This window comes from Bombina bombina, chromosome 4, assembly GCF_027579735.1.
Source record: "Bombina bombina isolate aBomBom1 chromosome 4, aBomBom1.pri, whole genome shotgun sequence".
Lineage (NCBI taxonomy): Eukaryota > Metazoa > Chordata > Amphibia > Anura > Bombinatoridae > Bombina > Bombina bombina.
In genome coordinates this window covers 305,981,677-306,004,805 of record NC_069502.1, presented here as the reverse complement: position 1 = coordinate 306,004,805, position 23,129 = coordinate 305,981,677, and the positions used below count along the sequence as shown (strand labels likewise).

Here is a 23,129-nt window from a genome sequence, read left to right as displayed (position 1 = left end):
ATATGAAGCGAAGACCAAGTCTTCGCCTTGCAAATCTGATCAAAAGAAGCCTCATTTTTAAAGGCCCAAGTGGAAGCCACAGCTCTAGTGGAATGAGCTGTAATCCTTTCAGGAGGCTGCTGTCCAGCAGTCTCATAGGCTAAGCGGATTAAGCTTCTTAGTCAAAAAGAAAAAGAGGTTGCCGAAGCCTTTTGACCTCTCCTCTGTCCAGAGTAGACAACAAACAAAGCAGATGTTTGACGAAAATCTTTAGTAGCTTGTAAGTAAAACTTTAAAGCACTGACCACGTCCAGATTGTGTAACACAAGGATGGAACAACAATCTCTTGATTGATATTCTTGTTAGATACCACCTTATGTAAGAACCCAGGTTTGGTACGCAGGACTACCTTATCCGTATGAAAAATCAGATAAGGAGAATCACATTGTAAGGCAGATAGCTCAGACTCTACGAGCCGAGGAAATAGCTACCAAAAAAAGAACTTTCCAAGATAAAAGCTTGATCTATGGAATGAAGAGGTTCAAACGGAACTCCTTGAAGAACCTTAAGAACCAAGTTTAAGCTCCATGGTGGAGCAACAGGTTTAAACACAGGCTTGATTCTAACTAAAGCCTGACAAAATGCCTGAACGTCTGGAACATCTGCCAGACGCTTAATTAGCTGACAATCCTTTTTCCAAACCTTCTTGGAGAAAAGATAATATCCTAGATATCCTGACCTTACTCCATGAGTAACCCTTGGATTCACACCAATAAAGATATCTACACCATACCTTATGGTAAATTTTCCTGGTGACAGGCTTTTGTGCCTGTCTTAAGGTATCAATAACTGACTCGGAGAAGCCACGCTTTGATAAAATCAAGCGTTCAATCTCCAGGCAGTCAGCCTCAGAGAAATTAGATTTGGATGGTTGAAAGGACCCTGAAGTAGAAGGTCCTGTTTCAGAGGCAGAGACCATGGTGAAAGGATGACATGTCCACTAGATCTGCATACCAGGTCCTGCGTGGCCACGCAGGTGCTATCAGAATCACCAATGCTCTCTCCTGCTTGATCTTAGCAATCAGTCGAGGGAGCAGAGGAAACGGTGGAAACACATAAGCCAGGTTGAAAGACCAGGGCGCTGCTAGAGCATCTATCAGTGTCGCCTTGGGATCCCTGGACCTGGATCCGTAACACGGAAGCTTGGCGTTCTGGCGAGACGCCATGAGATCCAGTTCTGGTTTGCCCCAACGATGAATCAGTTGTGCAAATACCTCCGGATGGAGTTCCCACTCTCCCGGATGAAAAGTCTGACGACTTAGAAAATCCGCCTTCCAGTGCTCTACACCTGGGATATGGATAGCTGATAGGTGGCAAGAGTGAATCTCTGCCCAGCGAATTATTTTTGAAACTTCTAACATCTCTAGGGAACTTCTCGTTCCCCCTTGATGGTTGATGTAAGCTACAGTCGTGATGTTGTCCGACTGAAATCTGATGTACCTCAGAGTTGCTAACTGAGGCCAAGCCTGAAGAGCCTTGAATATCGCTCTTAGTTCCAGAATATTTAATGGAAGGAGAGACTCCTCCTGAGTCCACGATCCCTGAGCCTTCAGGGAATTCCAGACTGCACACCAACCTAGAAGGCTGGCATCTGTCATAACAATTGTCCAATCTGGCCTGCGAAAGGTCATACCTTTGGACAGATGGACCCGAGAGAAGAGAATCCCTGGTCTCTTGGTCCAGATTCAGTTGAGGGGACAAATCTGTGTAATCCCCGTTCCACTGACTGAGCATGCATAGTTGCAGCGGTCTGAGATGTAAGCGTGCAAACGGCACTATGTTCATTGCCGCTACCATTAAGCCGATTACTTCCATACACTGAACCACCGAAGGGCGCGGAATGGAATGAAGAACCCGGCAGGAATTTAGAAGCTTTAATAACCTGGACTCCGTCAGGTGAATTTTCATTTCTACAGAATCTATCAGAGTCCCTAGAAAGGAAACTCTTGTGAGTGGGGATAGAGAACTCTTTTCCTCGTTCACTTTCCACCCATGCGACCACAGAAATGTCAGTACTACGTCCGTATGAGACTTGGCAATTTGGAAGTTTGACGCCTGTATCAGGATGTCGTCTAAATAAGGGGCTACTGCTATGCCCCGCGGCCTTAGGACCGCCATAAGCGACCCTAGAACCTTTGTAAAGATTCTTGGGGCTGTAGCTAATCCCAAGGGAAGAGCTACAACTGGTAATGCCTGTCTTGAAAGGCAAACCTGAGAAACCGATGATGATCTTTGTGTATCGGAATGTGAAGATAAGCATCCTTTAGATCCACTGTAGTCATATATTGACCCTCTTGGATCAGTGGTAGGATGGTACGAATAGTTTCCATCTTGGACGGAACTTTGAGGAATTTGTTTAAGATCTTTAGATCCAAAATTGGTCTGAAGGTTCCCTCTTTTTTTGGGAACCACAAACAGATTTGAGTAAAAACCCTGTCCCTGTTCCTCCTTTGGAACTGGATGGATCACTCCCATAACTAGGAGGTCTCGTACACAGTGTAAGAATGCCTCTCTCTTTATCTGGTGTACAGATAATTGTGAAAGGTGAAATCTCCCTTTTGGGGGGGGGGGAACCTTTGAAGTCCAGAAGATATCCCTGGGATACAATTTCCAACGTCCAGGGATCCTGAACATCTCTTGCCCACGCCTGGGCAAAAAGTGAAAGTCTGCCCCCTACTAGATCCGTTCCCGGATAGGGGGCCGTTCCTTCATGCTGTCTTAGAGGCAGCAGCAGGCTTTTTTACCTGCTTACCTTTTTTCCAGGTCAGGTTTGGTCTCCAGACCGTCTTGGATTGAGCAAAAGTTCCCTCTTGTTTAGCATTAGAGGAAGTTGATGCCGCACCTGCCTTGAAGTTTTGAAAGGCACGAAAATTAGACTGTTTGGCCCTAGATTTGGACCTGTCCTGAGGAAGGGCATGACCTTTTCCTCCAGTGATATCAGCAATAATCTCCTTCAACCAGGCCCGAATAGGGTCTGCCCCTTGAAGGGAATGTTAAGTAGCTTAGATTTTGAAGTCACGTCAGCTGACCATGATCTAAGCCATAGCGCTCTGCGCGCATGTATAGCAAAACCAGAATTCTTAGCCGTTAGTTTAGTCAAATGAACAATGGCATCAGAATAAAAGAATTGGCTAGCTTAAGTGCTCTAAGTTTGCCAAGTATGTCATCCAATGGAGTCGCTACCTGTAAAGCCTCTTCCAGAGACTCAAACCAGTACGCCGCAGCAGCAGTGACAGGGGCAATGCATGCAAGGGGCTGTAGGATAAAACCTTGTTGAATAAATATTTTCTTAAGGTAACCTCTAATTTTTTATCCATTGGATCTAAAAAAAAAAAAAAAAAAAAAAAGCACAACTGTCCTCGACAGGGATAGTAGTACGCTTTACTAGAGTAGAAACTGCTCCCTCCACCTTAGGGACTGACTGCCATAAGTCCCGTATGGAGGCGTCTATTGGAGACATTTTTCTAAAGATAGGAGGGGAAGAGAACGGCACACCTGGTCTATCCCATTCCTTATTAATAATTTCTGTAAACCTTTTAGGTATTTGGAAAAACATCAGTACACACCGGCACTGCAAAGTATTTATCCAGTCTACACAATTTCTCTGGCACTGCAATGGTATCACAGTCATTCAGAGCAGCTAAAACCTCCCTATGCAACACGCGGAGTTGTTCAAGCTTAAATTTAAATGTAGAAATATTAGAATCAGGTATCTTTCCTGAGTCATTAACATCACCCACTGACTGAAGCTCTCTTTACTCAGCTTCTGCATATTGTGAGGCAGTATCAGACATGGTTCTTAAAGCGTCAGTATGCTCTGCATTTTGTCTCACCCCAGAGCTATCTCGCTTACCTCTAAGTTCAGGTAGTCTGGCTAATACCGCTGACAGTGTATTATCCATGACTGCCGCCATGTCTTGTAAAGTAAACGCTATGGGCGCCCTAGATGTACTTGGCGCCATTTGAGCGTGAGTCCCTTAAGCGGGAGTCAAAGGGTCTGACACGTGGGGAAAGTTAGTCGGCATAACTTCCCCCTCGTCATATTCCTCTGGTGATAAATTTTTTAAAGACAGAAAATGATCTTTATTGCATAAAATGAAATCAGTACATTTGGTACACATTCTAAGAGGGGGTTCCACCATGGCTTTTAAACATAATAAACAAGGAGTTTCTTCTATGTCAGACATGTTTATACAGAATAGCAATGAGACTAGCAAGCTTGGAAAACACTTTAAATCAAGTTAACAAGCAAATATAAAAAATGGTACTGTGCCTTTAAGAGAAACACATTTTGTCAGAATTTGAAAAACAGTGAAAAAATGCAGTAAATCAAACGAAATTTTTACAGTGTGTATAATAGGCTAACAGAGCATTGCACCAACTTGCAAATGGATGATTAACCCCTTAGTTCAAAAAACGGATCAAAAAAACGAAATAGACATTTTTTAACAGTCACAGCAAGCTGTGGCCCTACCTTCCCCAATAAACGACTTTGGAAAGCCTTTGGGCCCTTTAGAGATGTCCTATAGCATTCAGAGGGCCTTTGAGGGAAGCTGGATGTCACAGTTTGTAATTTTAACTGCACCAACTGTAACTTTTGTACTACAATAGTGGAAATTGTTTCTAGTCAAAATTTAAGCCAGCCATGTGGAAAAAACTAGGCCCCAATAAAGTTTTATCACCAAAGCATATATAAAAACGATTAAACATGCCAGCAAACGTTTTATATTGCAATATCATAAGGGTATTACCCCTGGGAGTAAGCATGATACCAGTCGTTATTAAATCACTGTATTCAGGCTTAACTTACATTAATCCGGTATCAGCAGCATTTTCTAGTGTTTTCCATCTCTAGAAAAAATTATAACTGCACATACCTGATAGCAGAATAAACTGCACGCCATTCTCTCGCTGAAGTTACCTCATCTGTGTAATCCCCTCAGACATATGTGAGAATAGCAATGGATCTTAGTTACAACCTGCTAAGATCATAGAAACCTCAGGCAGATTCCTCTTCTATTTACTGCCTGAGATAAAATAGCACAACACCGGTACTATTTAAAAATAACAAACTTTTGATTGAAGAAAGTAAACTAACTATATTTAACCACTCTCTCCTACAACGACCTAGCTTGTTGAGACTTGCAAGAGAATGACTGGGTATGACAGTTAGGGGAGGAGCTATATTACAGCTCTGCTGTGGGTGTCCTCTTGCAACTTCCTGTTGGGAATGAGAATATCCCACAAGTAATGGATGATCCGTGGACTGGATACACCTTACAAGAGAAAAATACATCTTTAGCATATTTACATATGCTACTTTGAAGGATCCCCCCTTAGCCCCCAACCTCCCTGATCCACCACAGCTCTCTAACCCCCCCTCTGCCTTATTGGGGGCCATCTTGGGTACTGGCAGCTGTCTGCAAGAGAAATGTTTTTTTTTTTTAATTGTTATGTTCTTTTTCTGTAGTGTAGCTTCCCCCCCTCCACACACAGACCAATCCCCCACCCCCTGACTAATGTGTTTTTATACAACAAACTATTTTTTAAAACTTTTCATACATAATTTTTCTGTAGTGTAGCGGTTCCCACCCGCTCCCTCCCCGTGCATGCGCCTGCCCCCGCCCTCCCGTGCGCGCCTCCGATCACCCCCGCCCACGATCCCGCCCCCCTACACATCATCAGGGCCATCGATGGCCGCCACCCGTCTCCCGAACCGGCTCCCACCCACCAACGGATTTAGCCGGTGATGTCCGGTGCAGAGAGGGCCACAGAGTGGCTCTCTCTGCACCGGATTGCTAAAAAAGGTTATTGCAGGATGCCTCAATATCGAGGCATCTCTGCAATAACCGGAAAACAACTGGAAGCGAGCAGGATCGCTTCCAGCTGCTTTCCAGACCAAGGACGTACGCCACACGTCCTCGGTCATTAACTGTATTTTTTTTGAGGACGTGTGGGGTACGTCCTTGGTCGTTAAGGGGTTAAACAAAGTGAGTTGTAGAGTGTTCCAGCTGATCAGTCTGAAGGAGGAGATAAACTGCTATAAAACAAAACAAAACATAGGCTTAAAGGGACAGTCTAGACCCAATAAATCATTTTGATAACTTATTGTTACATACCAGAAAAGCATTTTGCAACTGGTCCCACATCTATAAGCTTGTAAGAAGTACATGAAACATTTAAATATTCATTGTTTGTTAGGAGCTGAAAAAGGCTGAAAAGCTTCACCGACCTATTGGGTGTATATTTTGTTGTTAAGTTTCTCCAACCACGATCGACTCATGAATACGTTTTCCTATATGTTTGAGCCCTTATAACTTGTGTGCAATATTTTTTTTGAATATTTTTTTATTAGATTGTGTTATTATAAGTGTAACTGTACTTTTAAAAGTATTTTTGATATTTTCTGCAACCTTTTTGTTTTGTGAAATAGTTAACAAGAGCTCTGAGGACAAGGTAATTATTTTAGCGTAATAGTCATTGCGTTTAAGCAATCACATTAACTTTCAACATGTAATACCAGAGTGCAAACATCTGCAAAAAAAACTTATAACTCACGTGCAAACGTTCATACTCAACTCGTAAACTGGCCCAAAATGTGCACTGTAAAAATGTCAAAACAAAATGTATGCTTACCTGATAAATTATTTTTTTTTCAGGATGGTGAGAGTCCACAAGTCTTAACTTGTGGGATTGAATTCCTGACACTAGGAGGAGGCAAAGAACACCAAACAGAAAAGTTTTTAATATCTCCCACCTCACTATACTACTCAGTTTAACGTATACACGAGCAATGGAAATGAACAGATAGGTAGGAAAGACAAAATATAAAGGAGGTGCAAATAAAAACTACCACCAGAAAAAAATCAAAAAACAAACAAATTTATCAAATAATAATACATTTTATCCACAAGCCTTAAAGGGACACTAAACCATGAAAAAAACTTTTCTTAAATCGCAATATTATATTTAACATATATTTGTAAATGTCATTGTGTTTCATATTTTTACCTTTGTTGAGAAATCCGTCATTGAAAATCAATTAAATTCCAAACCCACCGCTAGCTACTGTATTTTCATCTTCCAGTCTTGCCGATAACCCAGGTTATCATAATGGTGGACTTTTGCCGCTATGCGCATGCGCGATTTTCTGGACTCGTCATGCTATACGTCACTGACCATCGAACCAACAGGATCTCTGTATCGATTTTAGAGAGATGGTCAAAACGCTGCATAGAGTAGGTAAGAATCTCCCTAACAATAACGAGCATTACAGCTATATTTATAGATCAACTAAAAAAATTATGAATGAAACCCCTACTATTTTTGAACATATATCAATATAATTACATACAGCTCACAATAAAATCATCACTTTATGTATGGTATAGTGATTTTAATAACTCATCGAAAATAATCTTGCGATCAGGGAGTGTTATATTATTATTCAATAATATTATTATTATAATTTAAAACCAAAATAATAGAATGGGTTTATAAAAAATAAATAAATTATTATACTAATTATTACACTGCTCAAAAGCATTCTATGGGTAAGTGTGGTATCGGAGCTAGCGTATGCTGATCACAATGTGCATGCTGACATCACTTAATGATATGCACAAAACAGCAATAGGATTGGCGATTGATTGTTAGAGAACGGCCCATATTAGAGGGATGGCTTTACTGACGTCATCAACGAAAAATAAATTATAATTTTATGACATTCAGAAACATCGTTATGCTGTAAAAGTAGGTAAGGTATGACATACAAACGTTTTTGATTTGAAATTGGTCATTTTATACTTAAAAAAGTAAAGTTTTGGAATCCTTTAAGGTGTGGGATTTAATACCCAGCCTGTGGAGTTCACAATAAGGAATGGGTGGGACAAAGGAAAAGGCAGTTTCTGTTTGCCAGACACTAGGAGGCCTATTTATCAAAGGTCTTGCGGACCTGATCCGACAGTGCGGATCAGGTCCGCAAGACCACACTGAATGCGGAGAGCAATACGCTCTCCATATTCAGCATTGCACCAGCAGCTCACAAGAGCATATTCGCGGCTAATCGGCCCGCCAGCAGGGAGGTGTCAATCAACCCGATCGTACTTGATGTTGTAGGTCTTTGGAGGTGGTCTGTGGGCTGTTTTTGACCGTTCTCACCATCCTTTGTCTTTCCGATATTTTACTTGGCCTGCCACTTTTGGCCTTAAAAAGAACTGTGCCTGTGGTCTTCCATTTCCTCACTATGTTCCTCACAGTGGACACTGACAGCTTAAATCTCTGCAATAGCTTTTTGTAGCCTTCCCCTAAACCATAATGTTGAACAATCTTTGTTTTCAGGTCTTTTAAAAATTGTTTTGAGGCCCCCATGTTGCCACTCTTCAGAGGAGAGTCAAAGAGAACAACAACTTGCAATTGGCCACCTTAAATACCTTTTCTCATGATTGGATGCACCTGTCTATGAAGGTCAAGGGTTAATGGGCTCACCGAACCAACTGTGTGTTCCAATTAATCAGTGCTAGGTAGTTACAGGTATTCAAATCAACAAAATGACAAGAGCCCCAAATGTATGCACCTGTCTAATATCGTTTTGATGCATATTGCACATTTTCTGTTAATCCAATAAACCTCACTTCACTACTGAAGTATTACTGTGTCCTTCAGTTATTTGACAGATCAAAATGAAATTGCTGATCCAAACACCCAATTATTTATAAATGAAAATCATGGAAATTGTCAGGAGTGCCTAAACTTTTGCATACAACTGTATGTATGTGTGTGTGTATATATATGTTCTAAGTATTTTAAATATATATTCCTCTCTCTCATACATACATACACATATATATATATATATATATATATATATATACACACACACACATATAAATATATATATATATATATATATATATATATATATATATATATATATATATATATATATATATATATATATATATATATATATATATATAGTACCAAAACACCATGATATAGATATATATAGATATATAAAATATATGAATTTAAGAATAAATAGAACATTCTGCTATGTGAAGAACATTGGAATGTGAAATACTAATATTTCATATTGGATTAGCGCAACTTGTTGGGTGTTAGTTTTTTTTTTTTTTTCTTTTCACGTTCTATTGATGTCTATGGGGGAATACGCTAACGCGGTCACGATATTCCAAATTTGGCTTTTTACGCACATCGGGTTTAGCCAATGCGAAAACTTTTTACTTTCAACTTGTAATACGCATGTAAAAAGCTTAATTCTAGCAGGCTTTAGGTGCGAGTGGGGGCAATAAATAGTGCTCCACTCATAATCTAGCCCATAGTTAGCACTAAGAAAACTAGCAAATCGACCATAAAGTATGAGATGTGTCCCACATACCTTGGATAATCATGCTGGAAAGCAAACAAGACAAATTTGCAAGTTAAGCACATAGCTTGAAAATCAATGGTGAGTAAAACTACCTATAATACCTGTGATAAGAGATAGAGAGGGGGCATGACTAGTAGGCTGCCTAGCAAAGTGTACGAACTGAAATAACACACAAAAACACTGGTTTTATGGAATAAACAAAGTGTTAAATAATGTATACAGCAATTTAAAATAACAGTCGTTACAGTGCAGGATATATGACTGAGTAAAATAGATCACATTAGTGTAAGGCAATTATCTGCCAGTCACCAAATCATAATAAATAATAAATAAGGCACTCACCTCAGAAATCTTAATTCACACAAGAGGGAAGCTGGCTCAGCAGCAACAATATAGTAAACAGCAAAACGTGCAAACATGATGGCGGAAGATAGGAGTAAAGTTTAAAATAGATCCCCTGTCGAGCGTTATTACAAGGAGCGCGCTCTACCTGAGATGTGATGCGCGCTTCCAAAAATCCTAGTTTCTTATAAGCTGCTGATAAAAAGCTTGCTTGACATAACCAAGGAGTGCGCTCTACAATAAAGTCTATGCGCAATGTCAAAATAAAAATTATAACGCTCTTAAAACCTGCCTGTTCTAACCAAGAAGCTCGCTCTACACTATGAGCTCCCCTGATGGAGGAGAGTCGATATCCTTATAACTGAGGGATGTGAAATGAAAGTTATTTCCTCAGATTTAAAGAGACCATGTTCAAAATTACAATGATAAGAGGCTCTTAGGCATAAGAAGGAAAACTGAGGGACCACAACCCTCAAACACAATGTGTAGCACTGAATAAAGTGTAATATCAACCCCTACAGAACTGAAGGTGTGTGTTTAGTAATATTTTGTCCCTTGGCTATGCTATACATGTGTTTAATTCTACAAATGGCCTGCAGGCTATGAGAGTGCAGTGCACTTACCTATCAGATGCACCCACTCCACTAAAGTCACCAGCTTCCTCCAATGGTTGCGTTATCCCATTGGTGTCCAGCTCGTGGGGCACGCAGCGTTTGGAGGAAGCCAGATTCATCATCGATATGCAAAATACAGAAAGAGAAGCAGGCGGAGGATGTCGTCTGTTTACCGTAACAAAAAGGTATTTTCTTTTTTTTTTTTAAATCGTGTTTGTAAAATTTAATGAAATAAAGTGCCCCTGTTTTTTAGAGTATTTTTTTAATACTGGGCTTTAATTCTTTATACCTTGCAATCACTTTAAGGAAAGCTGTATCCAGTAGAGCGCCTATTCAGTGCTGAGAAGGTATCAGCAGGAGATATAGGAGTCTACACCAGAATAGTTATTGTTTAAAAAGATAGATAATCCATTTATTACCCATTCCCCAGTTTTGCATAACCAACAGTTATATTTAATACACATTTTACCTCTGTGATTACCTTGTATCTAAGTCTCTGCAGACTGCCCACTTATTTCAGTTCTTTTGACAGACTTGCATTTTAGCCAATCAGTGCTGACTCCTTGGTAACTCCATGGGCATGAGCACAATGTTATCTATATGGCACACATGAACTAACACCCTCTAGTTGTGAAAAAAAAATGCATTCAGAATAGCGGCCTTAAAGTGGTAAGAAATTAGCATATGAGCCTACCTAGGTTTAGCTTTCAACTAAGAATACCAAAAGAACAAAGCAAAGTTGATGATAAAAGTAAATTGAAAAGTTGTTTAAAATTACATGCCCTATCTGAATCATGAAGGTTTATTTTTGACTAGACTGTCCCTTTAAGGCTTGTGGACTCTCACTATCATATAAAAGAAAACAGCTAATTGAACAAGAAGAAAGCTGTAGGCGGAGCTTGGTGGCCATTTTCAGTTGCTGCCATACGATTATTTAAAAGTTTCATGTACTTCTTAAGTTTATAGATGTGTAACCCGTTGCAAGATGCTTGTCTGGTATGTAACAATAAGTAATAAAGAATAAGTATTGGGTCAAGACTGTCACTTTAATGTGTTTTAGTTATTTATTTAAAGTCATATTCAGTACCTTTCTATGTATTCCCCAATAATTAGTTCAACTGCAGAGGAATACATCCATTCTGTTCCAACTTTTTTGGTATAGCCAGGAACTTCTTCATTTTTCTTATTAAACTTCAGATTCAGGCCCACATTTGCCTTTTGTTCTCCATGTGGACTGCAAAATATAAATATTAAGAAATACTACATAGTGTTGTACAAACAAGAATGAGATTAATTATATATTGATACATAATCAAAATATTAAAATGTAAATAAAGTGAAAATTAAATTATAAATGATTCAAATAAAGCATGCATGTTTAAACAACTTTCCAATGTACTTATATTATCTAAATTGAAATTGTGGACTCAGAAACAGCTGTGTACTACTGAAAGCTAGCTGATGATTTGTGGAAGCGCATATATGCCTCGTCAATGGCTCACCCAATGTGTTCAGCTAGCGCTCAGCAGTTCATTGATGCACCATTAACAAAGGATACCAAGAGATTGAAACAAATTGTAAAATAAAAGTAAATTGGAAAGTCAATTCCATTTGTATGCTTTATCTGAACCATACAAGTCAAATTGTGGGTTTTATCTTCCTTTAAAATACAATTAAATATTTTTCAGATACTTATAACTTAACTAAAAAAAGATAAGAGAGACAAAATAGAATTAGGAAGACAATTATATCTTAATGTTTACCTATACCTTTGAATGAGTATTTAATAATTTAAGATTAAAAACAGTTGACATTACTGAAATTTAATCTTACAGATACCTACTTTCGTTTCGAACCTCTGCCAATGAAAATGGTCCCTGTAAATCTTGAAACAAAGTATGCATTCACTCCAAGGCGGCTTGCCAAGACATATGCAGGATTATATTTAACTGAAAATTTCTACATTTGAAGAAAAAAAAAAAATAATCACCACGACATAGGGAACATTGTTAACAAGTAAAACAAGGAATAAAGAATTTTAACATGAAACCTCATTAAAGGGACACTGAACCCAAATTTTTTCTTTCGTGATTCAGATAGAGCATGCAATTTTATGCAACTTTCTAATTCACTCATATTATCAATTTTTCTTCATTCTCTTGCTATCTTTATTTTAAAAAGAAGGCATCTAAGCTTTTTTCTTTTTATTAGTTCAGTACTCTGGACAGCACTTTTTTATTGGTGGATGAATTTATCCCCCAATCAGCAAGAACAACCCAGGTTGTTCACCAAATATGGGCCGGCATCAAAACTTACATTCTTGCATTTCAAATAAAGATACCAAGAGAATGAAGAAAATGTGATAATAGGAATAAATTATAAAGTTGCTTAAAATGTCATGGTCTATCTGAATCACGAAAGAAAAAATTTGGGTTTAGTGTCCCTTTAAGTACAGAAAAGTGGTGGGGGCGGAGCCGACTGCCGTGCTGAGCGGACGCAACTAGAAGGAGCTCCTGTGAGAAATATTGATTAATTAAGATAATCGGCATATATTTTAGCTCATAAGGTGATCTTAAGGGACCCCTAACACCCTTACTCCTACATCAGCACTTAAGTGAAAGTTTCCTGCCTAAACGGAGGACAGCCGTTTACAATTTGAGCACTAGATTGGAGGTGCACGACGGAGAACATCTAAGCGCTTAGTACAGCAGCATCGGCCCACGCAAGTAACACCGCTTGCAGAGTAAATCAATCTGAGGTGTATTAACCTGCTCCGGAGGGTCGGGGATCCGCTCCGGAGCCTTGCAGGACTGATCTCAACACCAGCAGTGGGAACCGCTAAGGAGGCCTAGCGCCAGTACAGACCGGAAGGTTAAAGTAAGTGACAACCGGACAATTACGAACCAATAGCCCCATATACTCGGACATAACCACCTACATATACAACTTGGGCTAGTGACTGATCCGCAACTGCAAAGGTTAATAGACTTTGGAGACTCAGTGTGCAGAACCTATTTTGGCGCGCGCCGCCATTTTTCATAAGCGCCACAGCAACATAGTGCAGCTTGCCATCTGGCCCGGGTCCACCCAAAACCCTAGTCGCTTTAACAGAAGAGACAGGTGAAGAGGGGCCTTGCTTATTTTTACTGAAATAAACAAACACAACCTAGATCTGAAACGCTAGTACTTACTTGCCATACAGTCTCGCTTCACTCCCCAACTCCGCTGCCCACGTGGGGTCTGTACTACCTAGGATTTGTTCTCTGGCAGTGAAGAGAGCCCTGGCACTCAACTTGGGCCCATTCGACCACCTGAGAGACCCTGCATATTGATAGACTTGTGACTACTAGCCCCCAGACATACAATTAGGCCAATATAGCACACTGTGCTGCCCGCAGAGTGCTACAAGCTGCAGACACCGGGAGCAAACATAATTATAACTATACTATTACTACTGAGAAGCCCTTCGCTGTAATCTGCCTGAAAGATTTGCACTTGGGATTGAGTGTTTAGCCCAGACATCAGCATAGGGCTGTAGACACCTGCAACAGGCCCCGCACAGGCTTGCACCATAACACACCCTGTTAGTACCATTTGTAAAGACAAAGAAGTTTCACCAGCTAATCAATTTGACATAGACTTTAAACGAGGGACACAGATGAAATCCATCACCTGCAGGAGATAAGATATTCGGCCCCAAGCCCTTAAGAATAAACTGCCCTCATTTGAATGCTTCTTTCTATCCGTGGGGAACAACCTTTGACAGCATGTAGTTAGACCCTAAGTGTCTATAATCCCACCGGCCAATGTACCCCCATTAACATAAGTGAAATATACATCTCCATATAAAATAAGGCGCCAGATATAAAGTCTCCCAGTTTGGGCTGCCCCCTCCAGAGAGTGCTCTCTTCATTTGGAGGAAACAGAATATAACAACATGTAATTGAACATTAGCTGTTCGTGGCCCCGCCGCCAAATGGGTTCATAATAGCATATGTAAAATAAAGGAGCAAGCTCTCAACAGTAGCTCACTTATATCACTTGATAGTCTTACATCCCCTTGTTGTGAGATGTCGCAGGCCCAGAAAAGGAGACAAAAGACCCAGGCTACACCAAAAAGAACTGTGGTAGATCACTTCCAACACCGCTCTAATATGGCCCAGGTGAGATCGGAGGATGAATACTCAGACACAGGGAGTGCCTCAGATACCCAGACCGGCTCCACCTTAAAGCAAAAGGCCTCACAGGCCCTGAAGATATCTAATAGTACTGACAACAATATGATAGAAACCATTCAGTCCCTGTTAACCTCACATCATGATTCCTTGACTAAGAGATTTGATCGATCGCATGCCGACTTGAAGAGAGATATCGGTCTCATAGGAGAGAGAACTGATGCGCTGGAGCGCAAACAAGAGGACTTGGCAATAGATCATACCAACCTTCTCAGCTACTCCCAATCCCTGGCCATCCAGATTACTGATTTGGAATTGAAGCTGGCAGACCTAGAGGATAGGTCGCGCCGCAACAATATACGCATCAAAGGTGTGCCAGAATCAGTTCTACCACAGGACCTTGAGAAATACCTGCATGGCCTATTTGAAGCTATACTGGGGTCAGCGACAGGAGATGAGAATCTCATAGACAGAGTACACAGAGCCCTTAGGGCACGTACAGCAGATGGTGGTCAACCAAGAGATGTGATAGCGAGGCTTCACTACTATACCTACAGAGAAAAAATTGTCAGAGCTTTAGCCAGAAACAAACTACTGCCTGAAGAATATGCAGGTTTGCAAATTTACCCAGATCTCTCTACCCACACGCTACAGATCCGCAGACACTTCCAGCCTTACACCAAGATACTAAGAGAGAGAGATCTGAAATACAGATGGGGGTTCCCAGTAAGGCTCTTTATCACCAAGGACAGTCACCAATACATGGCCTCTACCCCCCAGCAGGCACGTGAGTTACTGCAAAAGTGGAACTTGCTCCCTCCGGATAGAGAAGATCGAGCCCCCGACATGGAAAGAAGCAATGGACTGAGGGCATCAGCCCCGCCATGGAAGCCACTGCCACAAAGATCTTCTGGTACCTCTGGAACATCTAATGGAGCCTTTAAGAAGTGCAGAGATTCTACTGATCCGCAACAGGATGCAGACAAATAGAGAGCTTGTCTGCCTTTTTTCTTTCCCCTTTTGTTCTATTTGTATTACTTGCTTTGTTCTTTCTATTTGCTGGACCCTCTGAAAGCAGAAGATGACCTCCCATAGGAGGGACTGCTCTACAATGCTTAAGGACTGTCATGCTGACTAAGCAGGATGAAGATGGGTGAGATCTAAGCAATTATGTATTTTAGTTTGTTTGCTTGTTTACCCAGATGATGGACATTTGCCTTAATTCTTAAACATTTCTGTTTTCTTGCTTTACCTACACTTTAACAATTGTTTTACTGTATTGAGTAATTGATCACATACATATCAGCAGTTTATTACGCAGTTCTATATATTTAGACAACTGAGCACCCATAAGTTTATTTATACTACTCCCTTACATTGAGAGTATAGAGGCGTCTAACTTAACCTAACTTAAATGCGGCCATCTCACCAGGTTAATAACCTGACCTTGCCGATACTCCTAGCTGTAAGTTACTAACCCCTAAGACACATAGATCCACAGTAAGTGTCCTGAAAGATCTGGGATAATTTTATGTCCTGTAGTGGTCCATCCCCGTTAGACATAAACCACCGCCTCAAGTAATGACTACATTGATTAATGGCCCAGCTATCTATTTTATAGAGGACCCTGAGATATAACCCTAATCCCCCCCTCAGCTAGTTCAGCTACGATAAGACACTGATCAGGCTCCTAACGAGAGCAGGAGTATATAATGAATAAGAGCACTATACAAGGTACAGGAAGTTAAGTAATATCTAGAAAAGGTAAGGAAACCAATATGCCGCCAACCATCCTATGAAGTATCGCCTAGTTTTATTTATGATCCCTCCTATTGATATTGATATTGATATTGATGTTGAAGTTAATGTTTACATTGTAAGAGATACAGCATTGAATGTTTTATATCATACGAAGTACATATGCAATCTATATGCTTTTTCACTCCACAGACTTATAACCCGTTTTTTAAGTCGGCGGGGCCAAGGACCCCTCTCCGCTTAGCTCCCCCCCACTACATTAGTTGTGCCCCACTGGTAAAGACCGGTCGGTGCACTCATTGCGAAAGTGTACACTTATCACTTTTATCCAGTCATAGTGATTTCCTTTTATACTACTTCTCAGTTAATATATATAACGTTTTCCTAACCCCCACAGCATCGAGCTGACTCGTCACACTTATCTGCTAGACTGATTTTTTACCCCAAATAACCCGGGCATCCCCCCTCCACACCCAAAATGACCCCGATACGTATAGCTACATTAAATGTGCAAGGCTTAAACTCCCCCACTAAGAGGAAATTGCTACAGCGATATCTCCTAACACATAAAATACATATCATGTTCCTACAAGAGACACATTGGATGGGGGAGCCCCGACTCTCTGGAATCTCCCGATACTTCCCAATATGCGAAACTGCCTCCAACCCTGAGGGCAAGACTAAAGGAGTTGCCCTCTTGATTAGTAGAGACTTGCCCTATACCATGGAGTACATTGAAAGAGATAGCGAGGGTAGGTACCTGATACTTATCTGTACACTTAATAACACACTGTTCACACTAATTTCATTATATGCACCTAACTCCAAACAAGTCCCCTTCCTCCGCAAACTATTAGCACACGTAGAACAGATCAAAAGAGGGCACCTAATCATTGGGGGGGATTTCAATATGGTCTGGGACCCAGCCAAAGACAAGAAATCCACCATCACGACACACTCTGACAGGAACATCTCCTCTGCTTCCAACGCTTTCCGGAAACTCATATACCAGCACAACCTCTATGACGCTTGGAGATGCTTAGCACCTTCCGAGAAAGACTTTACACACTACTCAAAAGCCCACAATTCATACTCCAGACTTGATCATATATTCTGTGACTCGTGGTCTCTAGACCAACTTACCAACCCTTCCATCAGACCGTGTACGTGGTCAGACCATGACATGGTCTGTTTAGATTTCACTCGGCTACAAGCCCTGACTAATAGGCCGCCATGGCGGCTTCCTGAGCAATGGCTCTCTGATATAGAACTTCCAGCACTCCAGAAGGTTGTGAAGGAGTTTCTGTCACACAACGACACAGGAACCACAGATATTGACATGGTTTGGGCCGCTCTTAAAGCATTCCTGCGGGGTCACTTTATTAAGAAAATGGCCCGACTGCGCAAAGAGAATAGCCAGCCATTAGCAAAATTATATGGAGATCTACGCGCTCGAGCAGACAAACAAAGCGAGCCCTAGTGTTCAGGTCGCCAGCGAAATTGGACTTATTAGGGAAGAAATCTCCAAGAGAGATCTAACCCGGGTCCAGGAAAATTTACGTAATCTCAAACAATTGTATTATCACAAAGGCAATAGAGCAGACAAACTTCTAGCCAACAAACTGCGCATGCGCACATTGCAGAAAAGGATACCTCACATAGCGACTTGCAAAGGTATGGTACATTCTCCTAAAGAAATAGGCGCTGCGTTTGCTAGCTATTACTCTTCCCTATACAATCTTGTGCAATCTGAAGCAGCTGGCAGTCCTGGCCATGGCGACATTCCCAAATTCTTAGAAACCCTGCCTATACCCACACTAACTGAGGAATCTAGAACCGAATTACAGCGACAGTTCACATTAGAAGAGGTTAAAGTAGCCATAGAGGACCTCGCACCCCACAAGGCTCCTGGGCCAGATGGGTTCACGACAAAGTTCTATCGAACACTTAGCCCGATCATAACACCAATTCTGCTCCGACTATTCCATAAAGCAGCAACCACAGGCGCCTTCCTAGCAGAATTCTTAGAAGCAAACATTACTACAATTCATAAGGAGGGTAAAGACCCACTATTATGCTCTAGCTACAGACCCATCTCACTCATTAATGTAGATGCAAAAATTTACGCTAAAATATTAGCTAATAGACTAGGGAAGCACCTACAGACAATTATACACCTAGATCAGGTGGGCTTTATACAAGGAAGACAGGGTTCCGATAATACTCGGCGCCTCTTAAATATTTTCTCAGAGGCTGCAGATATGGGACTTCCAGTACTCACCCTGTCATTTGATGCCGAAAAGGCCTTCGACAGGGTGAGATGGGACTACCTGTTTCAAACTCTATCAGCATTTGGAATACCAGATTCCTTCATCACAGCGACCAAGGCGCTGTACTCGGCCCCCACTGCAGTCGTTAGAGGGTTAGGATTCTGCTCTCCCAAGATCACGATCAGTAACGGAACTAGACAGGGATGCCCCCTCTCCCCACTGCTGTTTGTCTTAGCTATTGAGCCCCTGGCGATCGCAATTAGGGAATCGACACAGATTCATGGCGTGCAGATGCATGATACCCCCCAAAAGCTTGCGCTATTTGCCGACGATCTTACGGTTTTCCTTTCCGACCCAACTGACTCTATCCCCCCATTAATGGCACTTTTCACGCAATTCGGTGAAATCTCATATTATAAACTTAATGTGACCAAGACGGAGGCCTATTCCATTAATATCCCGCAGCATGAACGGGAAGAGATCCAACTTGCCTACTCTTTCAAGTGGTCCTGCAAAACAGTTCGCCACCTAGGAGTCTTTCTCTCCCATAAAAAGTCGGTGGTGATCAAGGAAAACTTTGAAAAACTACTGACAGCCGCCACATCGGAGCTTCACTCTAAAATATATAGTGAAATATCCTGGATGGGTAGAATAGCGGCTCTTAAAATGATGATCTTACCAAAGATCACTTACCTTTTCCGCTGCATTCCGATGCCAGTCCCATACACATTGCTTAGAAAGTTTCAGACCCTCTTTAATTCTTACACTTGGCAAGATAACATAATTTATGTAAGAACTTACCTGATAAATTCATTTCTTTCATATTAGCAAGAGTCCATGAGCTAGTGACGTATGGGATATACATTCCTACCAGGAGGGGCAAAGTTTCCCAAACCTTAAAATGCCTATAAATACACCCCTCACCACACCCACAATTCAGTTTAACGAATAGCCAAGAAGTGGGGTGATAAGAAAAAAGTGCGAAAGCATATAAAATAAGGAATTGGAATAATTGTGCTTTATACAAAAAAATCATAACCACCACAAAAAAAGGGCGGGCCTCATGGACTCTTGCTAATATGAAAGAAATGAATTTATCAGGTAAGTTCTTACATAAATTATGTTTTCTTTCATGTAATTAGCAAGAGTCCATGAGCTAGTGACGTATGGGATAATGACTACCCAAGATGTGGATCTTTCCACACAAGAGTCACTAGAGAGGGAGGGATAAAATAAAGACAGCCAATTCCTGCTGAAAATAATCCACACCCAAAATAAAGTTTAATGAAAAAACATAAGCAGAAGATTCAAACTGAAAACGCTGCCTGAAGTACTTTTCTACCAAAAACTGCTTCAGAAGAAGAAAATACAACAAAATGGTAGAATTTGGTAAAAGTATGCAAAGAGGACCAAGTTGCCGCTTTGCAAATCTGATCAACCGAAGCTTCATTCCTAAACGCCCAGGAAGTAGAAACTGACCTAGTAGAATGAGCTTTAATCCTATGAGGCGGAGTCTTACCCGACTCAACATAGGCAAGATGAATTAAAGATTTCAACCAAGATGCCAAAGAAATGGCAGAAGTTTTCTGGCCTTTCTAAAACCGGAAAAGATAACAAATAAACTTGAAGTCTTTCGGAAAGACTTAGTAGCTTCAACATAATATTTCAAAGCTCTAATAACATCCAAAGAATGCAACGATTTCTCCTTAGAATTCTTAGGATTAAGACATAATGAAGGAACCACAATGTCTCTACTAATGTTGTTGGAATTCACAACTTAGGTAAAAATTCAAAAGAAGTTCGCAACACCGCCTTATCCTGATGAAAAATCAGAAAAGGAGACTCACAAGAAAGAGCAGATAATTCAGAAACTCTTCTGGCAGAAGAGATGGCCAAAAGGAACAAAACTTTCCAAGAAAGTAATTTAATATCCAATGAATGCATAGGTTCAAATGGAGGAGCTTGAAGAGCCCCCAGAACCAAATTCAAACTCCAAGGAGGAGAAATTGACTTAATGACAGGCTTTATACGAACCAAAGCTTGTACAAAACAATGAATATCAGGAAGAATAGCAATCTGTCTGTGAAAAAGAACAGAAAGAGCAGAGATTTGACCTTTCAAGGAACTTGCGGACAAACCCTTATCTAAACCATCCTGAAGAAACTGTAATATTCTCGGTATTCTAAAAGAATGCCAAGAAAAATGATGAGAAAGACACCAAGAAATATAAGTCTTCCAGACTCTATAATATATCTCTCTGGATACAGATTTACGAGCCTGTAACATAGTATTAATCACAGAGTCAGAGAAACCTCTTTGACCAAGAATCAAGCGTTCAATCTCCATACCTTTAAATTTAAGGATTTCAGATCCTGATGGAAAAAAGGACCTTGAGACAAAAGGTCTGGTCTTAACGGAAGAGTCCACGGTTGGCAAGAGGCCATCCGGACAAGATCCGCATACCAAAACCTGTGAGGCCATGCCGGAGCTACCAGCAGAACAAACGAGCATTCCTTCAGAATCTTGGAGATTACTCTTGGAAGAAGAACTAGAGGCGGAAGGATATAGGCAGGATGATACTTCCAAGGAAGTGATAATGCATCCACTGCCTCCGCCTGAGGATCCCGGGATCTGGACAGATACCTGGGAAGTTTCTTGTTTAGATGAGAAGCCATCAGATCTATTTCTGGAAGTTCCCACATTTGAACAATCTGAAGAAATACCTCTGGGTGAAGAGACCATTCGCCCGGATGCAACGTTTGGCGACTGAGATAATCCGCTTTCCAATTGTCCATACCTGGGATATGAACCGCAGAGATTAGACAGGAGCTGGATTCCGCCCAAACCAAAATTCGAGATACTTCTTTCATAGCCAGAGGACTGTGAGTCCCTCCTTGATGATTGATGTATGCCACAGTTGTGACATTGTCTATCTGAAAACAAATGAACAACTCTCTCTTGAGAAGAGGCCAAGACTGAAGAGCTCTGAAAATTGCACGGAGTTCCAAAATATTGATCGGAAATCTCACCTCCTGAGATTCCCAAACCCCTTGTGCCGTCAGATACCCCCACACAGCTCCCCAACCTGTAAGACTTGCATCTGTTGAGATTATAGTCCAGGTCGGAAGAACAAAGAAGCCCCCTGAACTAAACGATGGTGATCTGTCCACCATGTCAGAGAGTGTTGTAAAATCGGTTTAAAGATATTAATTGAGATATCTTTGAGTAATCCCTGCACCATTGGGTCAGCATACAGAGCAGAAGAGGTCGCATGTGAAAACGAGCAAAGGAGATCGCATCTGATGCGGCAGTCCTAAGACCCAACATTTCCATGCATAAGGCTACCAAAGGGAATGATTGTGACTGAAGGTTTTGACAAGCTGATATCAATGTTAAACTTCTCTTGTCTGACAAGGACAGAGTCATAGACACTGAATTTATCTAGAAACCTAAAAAGGTTACCCTTGTCTGAGGAATCAATGAACTGAATGGTAAATTGATCCTCCAACCATGAAATTGAAGAAACAACACAAGTCGATTCGTATGAGATTCTTCGAAAATGAGAAGACTGAGCAAGTACCAAGATATCGTCCAAATAAGGAAATACCAAAACCCTATTCTCTGATTACAGAAAAAAGGGGCACCGAGAACCTTTGAAAAAAATTCTTGGAACTGAGGCTAGGCCAAACGGTAGAGCCACAAAACTGGTAATGCTTGTCTAAAAAGAGAATCTCAGACACTAAAAGTGATCTGGATGAATCGGAATATGCAGATACACATCCTGTAAATCTATTGTAGACATATAATGCCCTTGCTAAACAAAAGGCAGGATAGTCCTACAGTAACCATCTTGAATGTTGGTATCCTAACATAACGATTCAATAATGACAGATCCGGAACTGGTCTGAAGGAATTGACCTTCTTTGGTACAAATGAAGAGATAAAATAAAACCCCAGCCCCTGTTCCAGAACTGGAACTGGCATAAATACTCCAGCCAACTCTAGATCTGAAACACATTACAGAAATGCTGAGCCTTAGCTGTGTTAACTGGGACACGGGAAAGAAAAGAATCTCTTAGCAGGAGGCCTTAACTTGAAGCCAATTCTGTACCTTTCTGAAACAATGTTTCTGAAACCAGAGATTAAGAACGGAATTGATCCAAATTTCTTTGAAGAAAACGTAATCTGCCCCATACCAGCTGAGCTGGAATAAGGGCCGCACCTTCATAGGTACTTAGGAGCTGGCTATAGGTTTCTATAAGGCTTGGATATATTCCAAACTGGAAATAGTTTCCAAACTGATACCGCTCCTGAGGATGAAGGATCAGGCTTTTGTTCCTTGAAAGGAAAGGAACTAAAATGATTATTTACCCTGGAAAGAAAGGGAAAGCAAAGATGACTTAGAAGACATGTCAGCATTCCAAGTTTAATCCATAAAGCTTCTCTAGCTAAAATAGCTAGAGACATATACCTGACATCAACTCTAATGATATCAAAAGATGGTATCACCAATAAAATTATTAGCATGTTATAGAATAAT

At 40.9% G+C, this 23,129-nt stretch overlaps 1 protein-coding gene across 3 annotated transcripts in view; it reads right to left on the bottom strand.

The window, feature by feature from the left end:
* Positions 1–23,129, bottom strand: part of XRN1 (5'-3' exoribonuclease 1) — a 441,443-nt gene that overhangs the window by 167,303 nt on the left and 251,011 nt on the right. For all 3 annotated transcript variants that reach the window (XM_053710017.1, XM_053710018.1, XM_053710019.1), the window contains exons 24-25: positions 12,230–12,345; positions 11,474–11,620 (exon numbers count right to left, since the gene is read on the bottom strand). In XM_053710017.1, the coding sequence (XP_053565992.1) occupies positions 11,474–11,620; positions 12,230–12,345 (263 nt within the window). The remainder of the gene's footprint in view (positions 1–11,473; positions 11,621–12,229; positions 12,346–23,129) is intronic.